A 19,072-nucleotide genomic window follows, 5' to 3' on the forward strand; every position below is an offset into this window, starting at 1 on the left:
GCAGCGATACACAAGTCTTAATTGGCATAAATATCAATGCAAACACAGCGCACAAGAATCTGGACCAATAATATAAGAACGAAATATTATTTAATGATTTATAATGTGCAGACTCACAAACTCCTATTAGCAAAGTATAAAGTGCGTTGCGTCACTCAGAGACAATTGAGAAAGAATAAAAATCACAGCAGTGGAACCAGTAGTTCCACCTTATGAACGAGCTGCAATTCATTCCTCCAATGACGGTGAGATGGCGCTACCCATACCGATATTATGACCAGTGAAGATTTGTTATTTTTGGCTTATTGTAGCCACAGATGGAGATTTAACAATAAATACTGACCGATTCAAGCAAGTACCCCACTCAAACATAGCATAATGCATAACTGGCCACCAAATGCCACCTCTGAGCAAACTTTCAGCCACAATTGCTCGGTTAAGCCTTTATTTTTATTTTTTTTCTGTGTACTCAACACTCAGTATTACCAGTTCTTGCAGGACTGATATCACGATTATGAAGTTGTAAAACCTACTATCAAGCACGATAAGTCAATCAAAACGTGCTGCGTGAGAAAAGATACAAAGCACAATTCCTACCTTCCCTGTCTTCGGAATTCCTTAATCAACCGCAGGTACCTGCGACGCCAGGCAATGATGTCAGTGCGCTCGATGAGCAAGATTCCGTTTCCTCTTCTCAAACGTGAACCCAATGTCCTTCAACAACCTCTACAGCGCAGTTTTCTTGAAGTTGGGTACGTCGTTGTCTTCGTTGACCAACTTTTTCACATTGTCCAGCGTCGGGATCTCCTTCTTCGCGTGCATGCCATGTACTTTGATGCGGATGGCATGGACCATAAAGCTGTCATGTTTCACTGTTCGCATGTGCTTGATATCTTTGCCTCGCGAGGTCTTCGCTTCAGAGACGCCAAAGGTCCACGCAGACACTCCGCCTTGTATTTGGCGACGGTATGGGGAGATACTCCTGTACCCTCGCTCACAACATTCAGAATATCCCGGACAGACTTCTCCAGGAAACAAACTACTATGAGCATACACGTTTGCAATTACTTGCTTAGCGTGCCTGGACATCTTCGATGTATGAACCTTTAAAAAAATTCGTACAGGAGAGGTGGTCGAGGTCGCTGCGTTGGACGCCATTTTCTCAAAAACTGATGCGAGCTGGGAAAGCACATAGGAGGGTGGGCCGGCAGGGTCGCGGGGCAGTGAAAGTGCGACATGAACAAAAACGACAAACAAAAATACAAATTCACAAATTTAGATCACTTTGCCAGAACAAAAAAAAGGCGTTTTTTATGAAGCTGATGATAAATGTATCATGTATCAAGCCTTCAGAGAAGTCATTTATTACTTTTCGCTCACCACAAGTAACGCACTATTTTGTATCATGGATTCAGGCAGCGCAAACAACAGCTGTAGCGTTGACAGCATTGCACTTGATGTGTGAAACGGAGTAGCTCAACAACGCTGGCTGAAGAAAATATGGCCAATGGCGTGGGGAAGAATAAACAGACTAATATGAATGTGGATTTGGCTATGTCCTTCGTTGGCCCCTCATCGGCTTGACAAGCGTCGATGAGGGTAGAGACTACACGGGCCAGGCTGCCACGCACTGCCGTGAAGCCAGCCCCCCCTTCCCTGAGAAAAAATTCGCAAATGCGTTTTTTCAAATATTGGTGCGGGTTATACAGGAGTAAATTCGTGGAACAACACTGCAGAGTAGCGGAGCCTGTTGTTTCATTAGTTTTCTTTTGCATTTTTTTTTTTAGCAGCAGATTTTCACTTCTTCGAGACCTGCTCAGACTGAACATATTTCACTGCAGCCCCAAGATCAAGCCTGGCATGCTGCCTGTGAAAGAAAGGCTCAGTAAGCGAGCAGCTGACTGAGCTACTGCAGTAACAAATGCACAGCATCTTTTAAGTGCCACCATCCACATCCATAGCTTCAATTCCCCAACAATTGAGTTATCAGCAATCTTTCCTCACACCACTGCTATGAAGCTCTGCACCCCCCATCATGTGCAGTACAGCTATTGACAGACCACTGACCTGCACTGGCGGCCCGCAAGACTCCCTTTTAAGGCTGCTTAGGAGTGGTGTGCTACCTGCATCTTAACGAATCAAAGTGGCATCAAGTAGGTGATAAAAGATTGTGTTTGTGGTTATCATACACACTGCACTAAGCAACGGCCTGTTTGCAATACCAGTTGACCCTACTCCTGTGTTACGCTTGGTCTTTATTATAAACTCCCAGGCCGGCCCCAGCATGCAAAAGCAACAGTTACCTATACCCCCCACAAGTGCATCCACTGCCTCCCTCCTCCTGACTACAACCACAAACCACAGTAAGCCAGTGAAGAGCCACTTCCACTACTCTGTACTATGCGTCACAGGCACTCCCTAAACACATCTCTCTCTGGGCAGGCACATGAACGCACAAGTCATTTCAATGAAAGCCAAACGCAGGAGGCTGCACGATGTCAGTGCACATTAAAAATTCCTAGGTGTTTGAAATTATTCTGGAGCCCTGCACTGCAGCACCCCTTTCTCTCCCCTCCGTTCTTTACTCCCATCTCCAACCCTTCCCTCACGGCACACGGTCCACCGAGAAGCGAGACAGTTACTGCACCTTTCATTTCCGAGAAGAAAAAAGAAACAATGAGGTCACACCTCACAAAGCCAGCACTGTTTATGCCAAGCAATACAACCAGTTAGCCAGTACCAGGCTCACAAGCCACTCATCTCCCAAGTGCCGAGATGGGCCAGCTATGGTGAAGGATAACCAAGCTGCGAGCAACTCGTGTGTGCCCGTTTGGCACAGAGACACAGTTATGGACACCCCATTCTCGTAGCTTTCTCTTCATTGCCAAGAAAAGCCATCGCTGATGTTCACCCCATCTTTGGTGCATTTCGAGAGAACGCCAATCTCGGAGGACCTTGTAGAGAGAGCTTAACCGGAAATATGTAAAGTTCTCCACGAAACACCCACTCTTCTACGTTTCTTCCACAGAATGGGTCTCGACTCGCGGTGGTGATTAGGCCTGCTCCTGATGTGGTTGTATATACCCCATTATCACGCATCACAACTCTCATCCCCAGTGCAGAGAATCAGGCATTTCTCTCAAATGAGCCTCCCTCTCAGTGGCAGGGTAGAGCACTGCTGACCCCACCTGTGGTGGCCCTGGGAGGGTAGGCGGGTGAGCCGTCTTCCTGGGGCTTGGAGAAGACGGGCGGGGTCTCCCCAAACACGATGATCATCACCTGAATCAGGCCCAGCAGGTCCGATGAGGCCTGCCATACAAATGATGTGCATGTCAGAATCAAATTGTACAACATGAACTGGTGGGCGAGTTGGTCAGACATAGTTCTTACTTGCATATCCTTATGCCATGGCTAACTGAAAGCTGAAAGCCTACGAACAAGCCCAGCACCTCAGGAATTTGGCTTCAGCATTCGAAAGCGCATTCTGCCTCCTGAGGTGCTGGGCTTGTTTATGGGCTTTCAGCCTTCAGTTAGCCATGGCATAAGGATATGCAAGTAAAGAATCAAACTGTCATCTGCCTAACTACAACCACTGCAGGCCTCTCCCAACAGCTTCCGATTAATCCCGTTCTGTGCCAGCTGCGGCCGCCTTATCCCTGCAGACTTGTGAATCTCTTGACTCTCAGCCCCACCCTGCTACACCTTGCCTTCCCTTGGTATCCCCTCCATTACCCTATAAGAGCCCATCGGTTGTCTCCCATCGCATCTCATGCCCATTTCCCCTTCTTGATTTCTTCCCTTGGTATCCCCTCCATTACCCTATAAGGGCCCATCGGTTGTCTCCCATCACATCACATGCCCACTTCCCCTTCTTGATTTCTTCCCTTGGTATCCCCTCCATTACCCTATAAGGGCACATCGCATCACATGCACATTTCTCCTTCTTGATTTCTTCCCTTGGTATCCCCTCCATTACCCTATAAGGGCCCATCAGTTGTCTCCCATCGCATCACATGCCCATTTCCCCTTCTTGATTTCTTCCCTTGGTATCCCCTCCATTACCCTATAAGGGCCCATCGGTTGTCTCCCATCGCATCACATGCCCACTTCCCCTTCTTGATTTCTTCCCTTGGTATCCCCTCCATTACCCTATAAGGGCCCATCGGTTGTCTCCCATCGCATCACATGCCCACTTCCCCTTCTTGATTTCTTCCCTTGGTATCCCCTCCATTACCCTATAAGGGCACATCGCATCACATGCACATTTCTCCTTCTTGATTTCTTCCCTTGGTATCCCCTCCATTACCCTATAAGGGCCCATCGGTTGTCTCCCATCACATCACATGCCCACTTCCCCTTCTTGATTTCTTCCCTTGGTATCCCCTCCATTACCCTATAAGGGCCCATTGGTTGTCTCCCATCACATCACATGCCCACTTCCCCTTCTTGATTTCTTCCCTTGGTATCCCCTCCATTACCCTATAAGGGCACATCGCATCACATGCACATTTCTCCTTCTTGATTTCTTCCCTTGGTATCCCCTCCATTACCCTATAAGGGCCCATCGGTTGTCTCCCATCACATCACATGCCCACTTCCCCTTCTTGATTTCTTCCCTTGGTATCCCCTCCATTACCCTATAAGGGCCCATTGGTTGTCTCCCATCACATCACATGCCCACTTCCCCTTCTTGATTTCTTCCCTTGGTATCCCCTCCATTACCCTATAAGGGCACATCGCATCACATGCACATTTCTCCTTGATTTCTTCCCTTGGTATCCCCTCCATTACCCTATAAGGGCCCATCGGTTGTCTCCCATCGCATCACATGCCCATTTCCCCTTCTTGATTTCTTCCCTTGGTATCCCCTCCATTACTCTATAAGGGCCCATCGGTTGTCTCCCATCACATCACATGTCCACTTCCCCTTCTTGATTTCTTCCCTTGGTATCCCCTCCATTACCCTATAAGGGCCCATTGGTTGTCTCCCATCACATCACATGCCCACTTCCCATTCTTGATTTCTTCCCTTGGTATCCCCTCCATTACCCTATAAGGGCACATCGCATCACATGCACATTTCTCCTTCTTGATTTCTTCCCTTGGTATCCCCTCCATTACCCTATAAGGGCCCATCAGTTGTCTCCCATCGCATCACATGCCCATTTCCCCTTCTTGATTTCTTCCCTTGGTATCCCCTCCATTACCCTATAAGGGCCCATCGGTTGTCTCCCATCACATCACATGCCCACTTCCCCTTCTTGATTTCTTCCCTTGGTATCCCCTCCATTACCCTATAAGGGCCCATCAGTTGTCTCCCATCGCATCACATGCCCATTTCCCCTTCTTGATTTCTTCCCTTGGTATCCCCTCCATTACCCTATAAGGGCCCATCGGTTGTCTCCCATCGCATCACATGCCCATTTCCCCTTCTTGATTTCTTCCCTTGGTATCCCCTCCATTACCCTATAAGGGCCCATCGGTTGTCTCCCATCGCATCACATGCCCATTTCCCCTTCTTGATTTCTTCCCTTGGTATCCCCTCCATTACCCTATAAGGGCCCATCGGTTGTCTCCCATTGCATCACATGCCCATTTCCCCTTCTTGATTTCTTCCCTTGGTATCCCCTCCATTACCCTATAAGGGCCCATCGGTTGTCTCCCATCGCATCACATGCCCATTTCCCCTTCTTGATTTCTTCCCTTGGTATCCCCTCCATTACCCTATAAGGGCCCATCGGTTGTCTCCCATCGCATCACATGCCCATTTCCCCTTCTTGATTTCTTCCCTTGATATCCCCTCCATTACTCTATAAGGGCCCATCGGTTGTCTCCCATCACATCACATGTCCACTTCCCCTTCTTGATTTCTTCCCTTGGTATCCCCTCCATTACCCTATAAGGGCTCATCGGTTGTCTCCCATCGCATCACATGCCCATTTACCCTTCTTGATTTCTTCCCTTGGTATCCCCTCCATTACCCTATAAGGGCCCATCGGTTGTCTCCCATCGCATCACATGCCCATTTACCCTTCTTGATTTCTTCCCTTGGTATCCCCTCCATTACCCTATAAGGGCCCATCGGTTGTCTCCTATCGCATCACATGCCCATTTCCCCTTCTTGATTTCTTCCCTTGGTATCCCCTCCATTACCCTATAAGGGCCCATCAGTTGTCTCCCATCGCATCACATGCCCATTTCCCCTTCTTGATTTCTTCCCTTGGTATCCCCTCCATTACCCTATAAGGGCCCATCGGTTGTCTCCCATCGCATCACATGCCCATTTCCCCTTCTTGATTTCTTCCCTTGGTATCCCCTCCATTACCCTATAAGGGCCGATCGGTTGTCTCCCATCGCATCACATGCCCATTTCCCCTTCTTGATTTCTTCCCCTGGTATCCCCTCCATTACCCTATAAGGGCCCATCGGTTGTCTCCCATCGCATCACATGCCCTTTTCCCTTTCTTGATTTCGACTAGGTCCCACTCTGCTCTCATCTTGTCACTTAACCTTCATTACGCTGTCCTCAATTTAAGTTCAACCCTCTTCATTAACCTCCACACTTCTACCCCACAGGTGATTACTGGTAAGATAAAGCTGCTAAATAGTGCTCTCTTCTTGAGAGACACTGGTAGAATACCCTTCATGATCTGAGAGTATGTGCCAAATGCATGCCGCCCCATCCTTATTCTTCTAGTTATTTCACTCTTATGGTTAAAATATCTGGTCAGCACCTGCCCTAAGATGTATTTCCTTACCACTTCCAATACATCCCTGCCTACTGTAAACCACTGTGCCCTTCCGAGGCAGTTGAACAATACTTTGTTTTTCTGCATATTAATTCTTAGAGCCACCATACTGCTCTAGCTGTCTAGGTCCTCAATCACGATTTTCAATTCCTCCCCGAGTTACTCAGCAAAGCAATGTCATCAGCAAATTGGAGATTGCTAAGGTATTCTCCATTAGCCTTTATCCCCATATCTTCCTTATCCAGTTGTCTGAATATCTCCTGTATAACCAGCATTAAGTACCACTGGATAGATCGTGTCTCCTTGCCTTACACCCTTCTTGATAGAGATTTTATCACTTTTCCTCTGGAGCACAATGGTTAGGTGCAACTGCTATAGGTACATGTGCCAGTACCTCCTCCTCCTCCTCCTCTACACCCCGGTTATACAATGCATGCATGACTGCTGAGGTTTCGACAGAGTGAAATGCTTTCTCATAATCTATAAAGGTGTTGGTTATATTCGGCACATTTCTCTATCACCTGACTGATAGTGTGAACATGGTCCATCCTGAAGTAGCCTTTCTAAAAGCCAGCCTGGTCCTTTGGCGACTGAAGTCTACGGTCGATCCAATGCGATTAGCGATTACCTTAGTATATGTTGCAAACAGTGGACAGTAAGCTGACTGGTCCATAATTCTTCCAAGTCCTTGACATCCATTTTATTTATTTATTTATTTATTTACAGGTACTGCCAGCCTTATTATCAGGCCTTGGGCAGGAGTGGACAACACAAATCAACAAATTCAAAAACATCAAAATCAGCAAACAAGATACAGGACGCTGAATAATAAATCAGAACAAAAACAAACACACAAGATACTATTTACAACATGAATTTCATTTTTTGGGGGGGAGGCACGTGTCATTCAGGATTTATGCGCAAGTGCACAGAGGAATGACGAAACCGTTGGGCAGTCAACCGTGTCAGCGTATAGCGCATTCCAATCGCAAATAGTGCGCGGAAAAAAGGAATTTTTAAATGCGTTAGTCCTGCACGAAAAATCTAGGACTTTTTTGGCGTGATATGAGCGCGTAGAGCGGCGGTTAGCTGGCAGAATGTATAAACTTTTGTCTATGGATTTTCTTATGGATTAGGATAACTTAGCATTCTTCCAAGACTGCAGTACGCTCGACATCATAAGGCATTGATTACAGGGAACTAACCCTAAGTTTGACAGTGAGACGACAGAGCTGCTCTCCTTCCCTAGGAGCGCTGCTACCGACGCGGCGGTAACACCAACACCAACCACAACCAACCACAAGGTAGCTTACGAGGGCCTATATTCTTTTAAAAGTGATTTAAAATAAAAACTTGACTGGACTGCCCGGAATTGGCAATAAACTGCAGTCGGCTACAGCAGAAGTTTTGTCAAAACGAGCTAAGCAGCCGGCTGCACAGGCTGCATCCCATGGCAAACTGTGACACCCATCCCCGTTCCGAGTCTAGACGTTGGCTGCCTCGCAGTTGGACAGATCCCGGAGCCTCTCAAGTCAGCTGGTTTGTTCACCTTGATGAAAATTCTGTCACAGCCGACTGCAGTTTTGTGCTGTATCAGGACAATACAGCCCCCCTCCCCCCAAGTTAAGATTTTAAGTTACTCCTCAAAAAGTGGAGACCCTCATAGGCTACCTTGTGGGCGATGTTTGAGCCAAACAGTCATTAGTTTGGGCAGAATTTTATACAGCCCAGACAGATAAAAATGGAACACTCTGTAAAAATAATAAACCATTATAAAACAAATTTTGAAATTTTGGCCCACCTGTCTATGGACTTTTCTTCACCTCGCAGCAGTAATATTTCTGGTTGTTTTGAACACCTGATGGCCTTTGGTGCACACACTCTGCAGAGGAGTGCTGTCATTAGGACTGAGGAGCTGTTGAAGTAGCCCCTCTCTGAAAGCTGGCTGGTCTTTTTATGCGGAAGCATTTAGTTTGTAGTCGTCTATTTATTTATTTATGGTTTCTCTGTCACGAAATTACCCGAGTGGTCAAGAGGATCGTGCTTCCATTAGCACCGCCAAACTTGAAAATCTGAGGACTAGATTACTCCAGTACCCTCCACTGGATTATCATAAGGGGTTATACTAATCTGACCCTCTAGTCTCGTGCTTCCATTAGCACCGCCAAACTTGAAAATCTGAGGACTAGATTACTCCAGTACCCTCCACTGGATTATCATAAGGGGTTATACTAATCTGACCCTCTAGTCTATCTTAATCCAATTTTGAGGTGCCCTTTGGAATGTTATCGCATTCTTCAAGAATATGGTTAAGAGGCCCCCATGTTTTCGTGCCGGCCCAGGGATGTCCAAGTGTAGGCAATCATGCGTGGTGCCATCCTCCACAGCTCCATGATGCCAGCAGTGCTGTCTTGGATCTACAAGCGTAGTGTAAAGCAAGCAAAGAGAAGGCTTACAGGGTTCCACTCATGCAGGTAGGGCAGGAAGACTCGGCCTGTCTGGTCCACGTGGCGAGACACCTTGATCTGCATGTAGGCTGTCGGTTTCACGTAGCACATGGGGGAGTTGTACGGGTGCGTGTCCAGTAGCCAGATGCACACAGGGATGTTGTAGGTGGCACCTGCACCGCAACACCTAGCATGTTGCAAAACTGATTCCAACTATTGCCCAGTAGGGTTGCAAAAGTGGCTCACCTTTGTAGGTGACTGGGATGGTGCCATCCAAGCAGAACAGCTCCTTCTTGGTGCCATCATTGAACACTGTTGGGGAGCAATCAGACAGCAAAACGGTTAGCCAGAAGCGATGTCCCTTCCTTCTACTTCCCCAGCACTGCCACCTAGCTGGAGCAGCCATTGGGAGATGTGGCTTCAAGCACCAAGAAAAGTGTGGAGGAAGGGTGCTGCTATGAATGTATGTGCCAAATAGGCAGAGTGCACAGTGAATGCCCACCAGTGCATGCAGTGTAGAACACTTTGGATGATGTCACTCCCAACGGTCAGCACTGCTTGCAGTGCAGCCTCAAGATCTAAAAAACATATTGATGGAGGTGCAAATCTGCAAAAAAAGCATTAGCATTTTATCTGACCCCTTTAGGGTGCTTTGTACCAAAGTGAACTCAAAGCTTTTTCTCAGAGCAGGCTGCACCTAGCCATGATTACTTTGTTAGTGCTGAATTCAGCATATCTCATGTCACAAATAAGATGGTTATATATGCCATATAACGAACACAGTAAGCAGTATTTTCTAACATAGTGAACTGGGAGCATGTCATCCTCCATTTTACGCAGACAGATTTTGTCACTGATAGTAACATCACTATTCTTTCGCAAGTTCAAGCATAATGTGCATTTTGGGAACAGAAATCGACTGCACAATCCTTCAGGTGTTTTCTTGACAAGTCCAGGCATTTTCATATTGCTATTTTCATCAATTTCGACAGATTGTACAAAATTTTGCACATACCTGCAAAAAAGTTAACTTCTGGTATTTCGTGCAAGAAAACATATCTTCCTTGAGGCCTGAATATACTATTTAAGGTAGGTGGAAAAATATTTTTCGATGGAAACAAAAATTTGCATTTGAAAGGGTTAACAAGGCAGAAACCTGGCAGGCTGGTATGTCTTTTAAGAGTAGAGAAGAAAGCAGAAACCACAGGACTGGAAAGGAGTGGATGACACCTCTTATTTCATGACCTATTGTTTGGACTGTAATTTCTACTGTTTCTCAGCTTGTGTGATGTCACCCCTTTCAGTCGGTTTGTACACAATTGTGCACACAGCAAACTCGAGCTTTTTCTGGGAGTCTACTGCATGTAGCAGTGATCTTACAGTTTCAGTTGAATTTGACATCCTTCTTGTCGCAGAAAAGTTGTTTCTTTTGTGTGCCATATAGCGAACACGGTAAATAATATTTTGCAAAACAGTGAGCTGGTCGACAATGAAAAGGGAACATTACTCTTCATCGAAGGTCGCACTAGAGAAAGTGTAAACTACAATACAACATGACAAACACTGCTGAAATAAAAAAATACTACGCACTTCAAAGAATTTACCGAGATGTGGTCCCGTGCTGGGCTACACTGATAATGACGGATTTCACTGCAAGATGGCTTTTTACACGATCTTCAATGCCAAATTAAAATTATAAATCCTCGTTTCTTTGATTTGGCAGTGCTCAATCTTTACAATATCAGGCACAATCAGTGGCTGGTTCCTTTGAGTGCTCAGACAGTCAGTGGCTTGGTCAAGAATGATGTTTTGTTAATGCAATAGCACTTCGGTTGCCTTTTCACAAAAAAATTTCCGACTTCTCTTTCACGAAATTCCCCCATAGGTCAAGAGGGTCGTGACATCATCAATGCCACGTGACCATCAGTGGACCAATCATACGGCACCGCCAAATTTGAAAATCTGAGGACCCCCAAAACTTTGGAAGCAGGCCGACCCCAGAAAATGGATTAAGGTGGATTAGCGGGTTAGATTAGTATAACACCATATAATAGCCCAAAGAAAGGTGCTCAAACAGCCACTCATTGCAGACACCATGGCAGGCAGCATGAGGCTAAGAAGGCCCCAAGTTTTATGTTTACAAGATACAGCTTGTGAGCATACAGGCACGGGCAGCACCAACAGATGCCCACGCATTCTTTCCTTAGTTTCTCTAGGGAAATGTGCGAGTGCAATTGGGCCGTCCTGTTCGCGCATGTACACCTTCACGTTTGACCTACATATGAGATAAAAGCCGTGGTTTTTAAATTGAAATTACCACTGCTTTAAACTACGATGATTGGCTGTTTATTTCCCCCCGTCACAACTTGGCGCACTGGATAAGGAGTTGGGACGGTAACAGGCATGCACCCAGGGCACCTCACATGGGTTTCCACCTTATTTTGTCCAACTAGTAGCAAGTGTATGGATGCAATGCATAGTTGAACGGTGGGCTGGTCTTACAACACTGGCGCCCTGAACAGAGATCCCTCCGCATGAATTAGCTGGCTTTATTGATGACGGACACTTGCAACAGGTGCCAGCAACACTAACGGGGTCTCCCCTCGAGTGTCTCCGATGCCATGATGCAGTACTACATCGCATCCTTTTAAACCTGCCTACTGAACACTGCCTTCGGATGCTGAAAAAAATCAGGCCTTGTCCATGACTTCAACAAGCGTTTCTATTCCAATAGGGAAGGCCAGGACAGCCTTCACATTGGTCTCGATAGTCTGGCCTCAGTTACTGCAGTCGAATAAACTTAGATTCTGCAGTGAAGCTCAGCCCACATTCAGGACAGCCACACAGAATACCTCCACGACAAATTTCTATTTCGACTCTATTTCGGTCTATTAGTTGCACCGATGCATAAAGCGCATTGATAAATTAAGAAAAAAAACACCACTTATACCCCAGCAAATATGGTAGTCTATCGTTAAAGCTTTTCCTTGTTAGCTGAACAAGCAGCTAAGCACAAGACATAATGACATGCTCAAGAATTTTGACGCCCCAGGCTTGTCTGATATAGTCAGACATTACAAAGCTGATTTCTTTTCCTGTTGCGACTGGTCAGCACATACAGGATGCTGCAGACTGTGGCCCAGTGTTACCAAATGTTTTTGTTTTCCACTGTATCCCACTACAGTATTGTGTAATCACGGACTCCCATGATGTTTCTATGCTCCGGTATTACATTAACAAGACCTCAGTCAGGTGTGAAGTAATGATCGTGGTTCATCACAACCTTATCAACCTGAATTCTGCTGACAGCCTAAATGGGCTTTCTTCAATTCTGATAAGTAGCTTGGAATCTGTGTTACTTGCGAGCACTCAAGAAATGTGCACGTCAAAGATATGCAATGCTAGTCGCGAGACTAGATATGTGCACAAATATTTCTCAGCCGCTCCCACTGACCATGGGCTCATTTTGTATGAATTTTTGGTGATGTCCATACTGAAATATGCCTCTTCCATTGTACACTGCCCTGGAGCAGCAGTAACAGGTGCCCTTGAATCAGCTTTAAACTGTGCCAGTCATTACAAAAGTAGCCTTGGTATGGGGATGCTACAAAAGGACTCCCATCTGAATCTCCTACAGATTATTTACTACAGTGGCCAAGCATTAAAGAAGCTGTGAAAGGGGTTCTCAATAAGGTTGAGGCATGCTGGGATTTTAAAGGACACCACTCCACGAATGTACTCCAGCAATAATTTTTCGAATGAGTTTGTTAGAAACAGAGTTATCTGTAGTCAAAATTTGAATTTCAGCGTCTCCGTGCTTTTCTCTCTCCTCTCGTCACTTTTTGCACACTGAAAGGTCGGCACTCCCCCACTGGCCCCATTGCCAACGCATGCGGGAATTCCCAGGAGGGTGGAGCTTCCTGACCTGCCGAAGCGATGCGGCTGACTGGCCGTGAATATAACCAATAGCCATCTCTTAACCGGCAGTGCAGGAGCGTGAAACAGAGGAAGGTGTGAGCAAGAAAGAGTCACCAGAAAAGGATCACCAATTTTCGTGCGTGACTGGATTCTCTGTTGCGTGTAAAGTGTATTATCTTGCCCAGGTGTTCATGACAGCACAATGCAATGACTAAGTGAGTTTATGCACTCTCACCAGAAGGTGCTGCAGAGCCCCTTTAAAAAGCAGGTTTCTTCTTTTCCACCACATGACTCTTCAGGCAGTGGCCACCAATTAAAGGTTTACGCCTTGTCATGTGTCTGCTCGACTTCCTTCTTGCCACAATGAGTGGCACCACCTTCTGCCTTTCTTGCTAGAACTGAAGGTACTACACTGCCCCTTTTTACAGTGCCCTTGGGCCATCAACGAGACAAAACAGATAAATAAAAGAAACAACATGAGAGGACTAGCTGTCAGCTTCAGCCAAGCCTCTTCCACAAATTTCTAAGTGTGTTTCTAAGCGCAAACAAAAGAAAAGTGCGAGGAAGCTCTTCTCACCAAACTGTGCAGAGGTTGGCGAGAGGTTCCGGTAGTGCTGCAGGGCATTGGTGATGTCCTTCTTGGCTTGGTCTGCATAGTGGTACTGTGACCAGGGGGAACCCAATTAGGACACACACACTTTGTCAGGGTGTGACTGACAAAGATCAGGCGCTGTGAAATTTTTATTTACTTATTCAGACACACCCTTTCTTGGCCCATGCAGGAGTGGTTACAAAAAATACTACACGACCGTGTGCAGAAAAAAAAAAAAACATGATCCTCACACTTGTAAAACACAAAATGGATGAAAAAGGGACAATTACAGACGAAAAACTATGGGGATGCTTAAGCCTCAGAGACTTCACATCTGTCGCAACTTCTGTGTGTGCTTGTGTCAGTTTCTTTACAACTGTCGGTCCATCAAATGCCCTATTTGGACTACCAGCCACAACAGCAGGTATCCGCTATGCAGCTGTAACGGTGCTGCACTCGACTTGGCCACTGCACCGACAGCACAACACTCGCGCCGCAAGAAGTGGTGCTGCTCTGGCACGACACTTTTGTGAACCAGTGCGAAAGTGCAGCCATGTCGAGGAGGCCTGCGATTTGCCCGTAAAACTAGTTCTGCGGTCAGGAAAGTTTGTTTCTGGTGTGGTTCTACAGCCAACCAATTCGCAAAGTCAAAGCATCCGGCAGAGCACAGGCTAAAAGCGCAGACAAGCCAGCTCTGACAAGTGGAGTGAGGGCCGAGTGAGCTACGGTTTCAGCCGGTTTCAGCGTACGCTTCCCCGACGCACAAAGAAAAAAAGTGAGATGTTTACCAGCAGTCAACCGAAAACATCCGTCACGCGCGATTTTGGCTAGAGTGCGAGTACTAACTGCGGTGAGACAAATTGCAAGGCCTCTCCCGACAGCCGAAGACCCCAATTACGCCGCGGTGAGGCAAATCAGACCTGCGCTGCACAATAGGGTGCCTCGATGCAGCTTCCTTTTATTTTTTTTAACGCTGTATCCAGGCGCCCTACTGCATATGACCCGCTGTCAGGAAACTGCCGATTCCAGCGAAGCGGGAAGCGGTGGTTCCGTGATGGAAACCTCCGCACACCCTCCAAGACTGCAGAAGCTCGCAGTGCTGCAGCACCGCAGCCAGCGGCCGCACTGCAGAGGATCACCACCACGCGAAGACGCCGACTGCTTCGTGCTGACCTACCTTTGTAAGCAGAGACGAGAGGTACTGGTCCAATGACTGGGGCATTGCCGCTGAGGCGATCGGTTCGACGGGGTACCACACACACACTGCTCGGATGACGCACACTAGGGCAGGGACGCCGTAAACACACACACGGCGACGGTCTTCACAGCAGTGTCCATGAAAGCTCTTAAAAGCCAACGCACAGCCACATATCACACATACAGAGTGAACTTCTACCAACACCCATTACCGCTCATGATAGTGTTTGATAGTGCGAGACAGCAAGCAACGAGTTGAGAAACCCCCAATCAAGATCCACTGCTCCTTATGAGGCCTATCGGGGGCCTCATCGGGAGCTAACAATCAGAGGTAAGCTGACTGCCGCGGCACCTATGGGCAATGACGAGAACTACAACAACTGCAAACATGCAGAACAATGGCTGCGTTCCAATGCTCTAGACGTCTAACAAGACGTCTAGTGTGACGTCTAGGATGCCTCCTAAAGAACATGCCTGAAGCTTCAGGGGTTTTTCTGCTCAAGACCTACTGAACTAAAGGCCTGCGCATCTGGCGGGGTCCTAAGGGACTGCGTGCGCCAACTTTCGTTAACTTTTGGCCGTTGAGGACGCTCGGTTGACCTGTTTGTTTGTCATGATCATCATCATCGTCTGCTTTTATCAAATAATTTCTCTCCTCTCACTGCCTCCCTGTGACTTTGTCCTCTCTTATTATTTTGAAACATAGTAATGAACAATGCAAATATGACATTTCTTTTAATCTTAGCGGTGAATATTCGGTTTGCGCGCATGCATGCATGGAGGAAGGAAAACTAGGAGAGAGCATGACGTCACGCGGCCAGCCTTCGCAAGCCGAGTGTTTATGAAGCCGTTTTTTCCCCCATTTTTTCGCTCTCCGAGTCGGCCCCTAATGTTTTGGTGTCGGTATGTTTTAGTGCGCGCGTCTGCTCGGCCGCACGGGCTACGGCGCGGCCGCCTACTGTGGCGAGCTCCAAGCCGCTTTTTTTTTTTTTTTGGTTCGGTATGTGCAATCGTTCGGTGGTCCCTATGAAATTTATGAGAGATAACAGCTGGTATTTTTGGTGGAACACACATGTCATTCACCAAACTAACAGCGCCAGGCAGAAGCGTGCACATCTGGTACGTCTCACGACAATGGCTTGCGCGGATTCAATACTATACTCAATAGAAAAGTGAAGCAACTATTTACGATGGCTCTCTCTCCGTACTTTCGTTTAAATTTTCACTGTACATGGGGAGACACGTAGCTGAAGGCGTCCGCCTGTGATGACGCGCGGCAGTTTTGCCTTAGCATAGGCATCTTTTCCCGTCTTCCAGCATAAAACGCGGGAAAGGATCTGCCGTAAATTGTTTGCTTGGATTTTTAAGACAAACCTGCTCCAGAGATGAAGAAACCAGACAATCGCTCGCACATTACTGTGGATAATTACAATCCCAGTCGCGGCTGCCGCATTTCAGTGGTAGCGAAATGCAGAGGCCCGTTAATTGGAATTGCTGGGATTATCTGTGCTGCTCTCAGTGAAGGGCATTGCGGAATTATACGCGCGCCGTGGCTAGTTTTGCTTCGCCGTCGCCGCAGACGATGCAAATATGCGACTTCTTTGATAGAATATCAGGCGAGTACCCCCCAAAAATGTGGTTTAAAACATTAATACTGGCGACCAAATTTCATTTGTGTGCGAAATTTTAGCTCGAGCGATTCACCAGTTGAGCTCAGAGAAGCATGCGGCGCGCGTATAATTCCGAAACACATTAATATGCAAAACTTGCGCGTGATCAAATTAAACCTTATGCTCAGATGCACGTTATGGTGCAATACGAACTGAAACGGCAATGCGTGAAGCAGTAAGCAAGACATTTTATTTCAGGACTATTATACACAATTTCGAGAACTAAATATAAGCTGTAGAAACATCAAACATTGTGATGCATAAGAAGAAAATGTATATTATGGGCGCTGATTGTTGGATAGGTTAAGGTTGAGCTTCCCTATAATTATACAGTTCTGAATAAGTGGTAATCATTATTATACACACAATGTAACACAGGTACATAATAAGTACAATTGGACTTCCAGTAGCACTTGGGCTGTAGAAATGCTGTGTGCTTAAAAAAACAATAATAAAATGCATTAATTATGATGCATATGCAGTTTGACAAGGGTAGTAAAAACAATAACATTGCTTGCCCACGCTTTGTATGAACTCTTGAGCAGTATACAACATTTAGAGTTAAAGAACATGCAACAGCCTCGACATGCATTCAAAGCTTTGCATGTTAGTGTGTACTGCAAGCATCAAATGAAACACAATTAAAGAAGACACTTTGTTCAAAGACAACACACACACTTTGTTGAAACAAATTCGGTTAATCATGTAACACAATTTCCCTAACAGCTATTAAGTCAGTTCTTGGTAATTAATAATAACAATATTTATCTTTCACTGACCTCAAGACAGGAAGCAGCCGCAAGAAAACTGCCTTAGTGGCTTGGCAGGGCTGATAGCCAATGATTTAAAGATGTTACTGCAGTAATATCTGTCCCATAGCATAGTACTGCGTTTTCAATAATTTTTTTAACTATTGACCTTTGAATTGTGTCAGCTTTGTGTGCTTTTGTCGCACCCTTTCTAGGTGAAGTTGCCCTGTGGCCGTTTTGGCAAGATAATGCATCCTGATGTCTAGATATTTTTGTACAATTGCCCTCACAAGGTGGGATGAGTGATTTTCAAGGGGAAGGTTATCAATCATGTGTTCATTAAGAACTCTAAAAAGGTCTTTACCTATAAATGCTGTCATTGCAGCTACTGCAACCTTATCTACAAGCCCTCGTGACATCAAAGGAGAACAAGCTATGGCTCGACGCAGTTCTTTCTCACATTGCTGACAGATTGTGAGGACATCCTTTGAGGGGTAGATTAAGCCACCATGCGATTTCCTTCGAATCAGGGAGTAGGTTTTGTCATCATGACGTGATGTGGTTAGTGCAGATACACACTCATGACACTTCAGACTGGCTTGTAGATTTCTTACCACAAATCCAGCAATGTATGAAACAACAACCTCGGAAGTTTCTGAAATTTTGCCTGGATCAGAGCAGTAAGCATGCTCTTCAATAATGCTCGGCACTGTTTCGACAGAAGGCTCATTTTCTGTTAGGCTTTTGCGAGTGGTGGTCATGTTTATTACCTCTGTTGAAGATGGCTTCACAGATGAGCTCACATAGAGAATGCTTATGTGCTCAAGTGGAAGACAGTTTCCACTGGCAACATCTTTCACCTCATTTTGCACTATAAGGCACTTGAATGCTGCAGCAAACTGCCGTGCAGTTGGATTGTCGTTGCAGCGGCCGAATGAACGTATCGCTGCAAAAAACAGTTCAAGGTGGTCCTGGCTCAATTTCGAAGTAGGCAGGTATGCTAATACTGCATTGTCCTGAACTAAATGGATGTACAAGGAAATTACACTCTGCATGCAAATTAAAAAGCCAATAAATCCTGTCTTTCTGTTAGTTTCTGTGATCAGTTTTTTTTGTGCTGGGTCTCGAATAAAGGAAAAGTATTCCTTTGCTTTTTGCAAGTATGTGGTAACAGCAGCCACATTTTCAGGGCACAAGGGCTTTTTCCAGCCTCTTTGCTTCAAGTGTCGCGAGTTGAGAATGTCGAACACATTGTTCACATATCTTACAAACTCTTCTGTGGCTGCAGAATCTCGCAAGCTTGTTACATTTAGTTCCCTGCATTCTGCAATAGCATCTGCTACAGATGTGCTGAATACCTGTGCTGCAAGGGACACTTTCATTGGCTGAGAGTGCCAGTTGATGTGGGATTGTCTCAATTTGTTTGCTAAATGTAGTCCCTCTGAGTATTGCAACTCATGCAGCTGTTCGATGTGCCTCCACATTATTAGGCCTCCACTGGCATTTTCTAAAACTTTTTTGTCGCATAGTGTGTTTCTAAGAAGCTTAAGCATGTGGCAGGCATCCAATAAAACAAATATTGGCCGATTTGTAACAGGGTGAGGAAAAGCAGTGTTCAGCTCTTCCAAGCCAAGCTTGCAACCAAGGTTGCGCAACATAGAAACATTCGCAGCTGCACCATCGCAAGTTAAACTTACTACATGTGCGCCCTTTTCGTGTGCAAGAGAAGTAGCCTGGAGGACAATGTTGC

At 46.1% G+C, this 19,072-nt stretch overlaps 1 protein-coding gene across 1 annotated transcript in view; it reads right to left on the reverse strand.

Annotated features, from left to right (window-relative positions):
• TSG101 (tumor susceptibility gene 101) overlaps positions 1-15,266 on the reverse strand; it is an 86,093-nt gene extending 70,827 nt beyond the window's left edge. The window contains exons 1-5 of the mRNA XM_077638391.1: positions 14,884-15,266; positions 13,692-13,776; positions 9,443-9,508; positions 9,206-9,369; positions 3,189-3,309 (exon numbers count right to left, since the gene is read on the reverse strand). Of these exons, the coding sequence (XP_077494517.1) occupies positions 3,189-3,309; positions 9,206-9,369; positions 9,443-9,508; positions 13,692-13,776; positions 14,884-14,928 (481 nt within the window). The 5' untranslated portion in view covers positions 14,929-15,266. The remainder of the gene's footprint in view (positions 1-3,188; positions 3,310-9,205; positions 9,370-9,442; positions 9,509-13,691; positions 13,777-14,883) is intronic.
• Positions 15,267-19,072: the final 3,806 nt, after the last annotated feature.

This window comes from Amblyomma americanum, chromosome 9, assembly GCF_052857255.1.
Source record: "Amblyomma americanum isolate KBUSLIRL-KWMA chromosome 9, ASM5285725v1, whole genome shotgun sequence".
Taxonomy (NCBI): domain Eukaryota; kingdom Metazoa; phylum Arthropoda; class Arachnida; order Ixodida; family Ixodidae; genus Amblyomma; species Amblyomma americanum.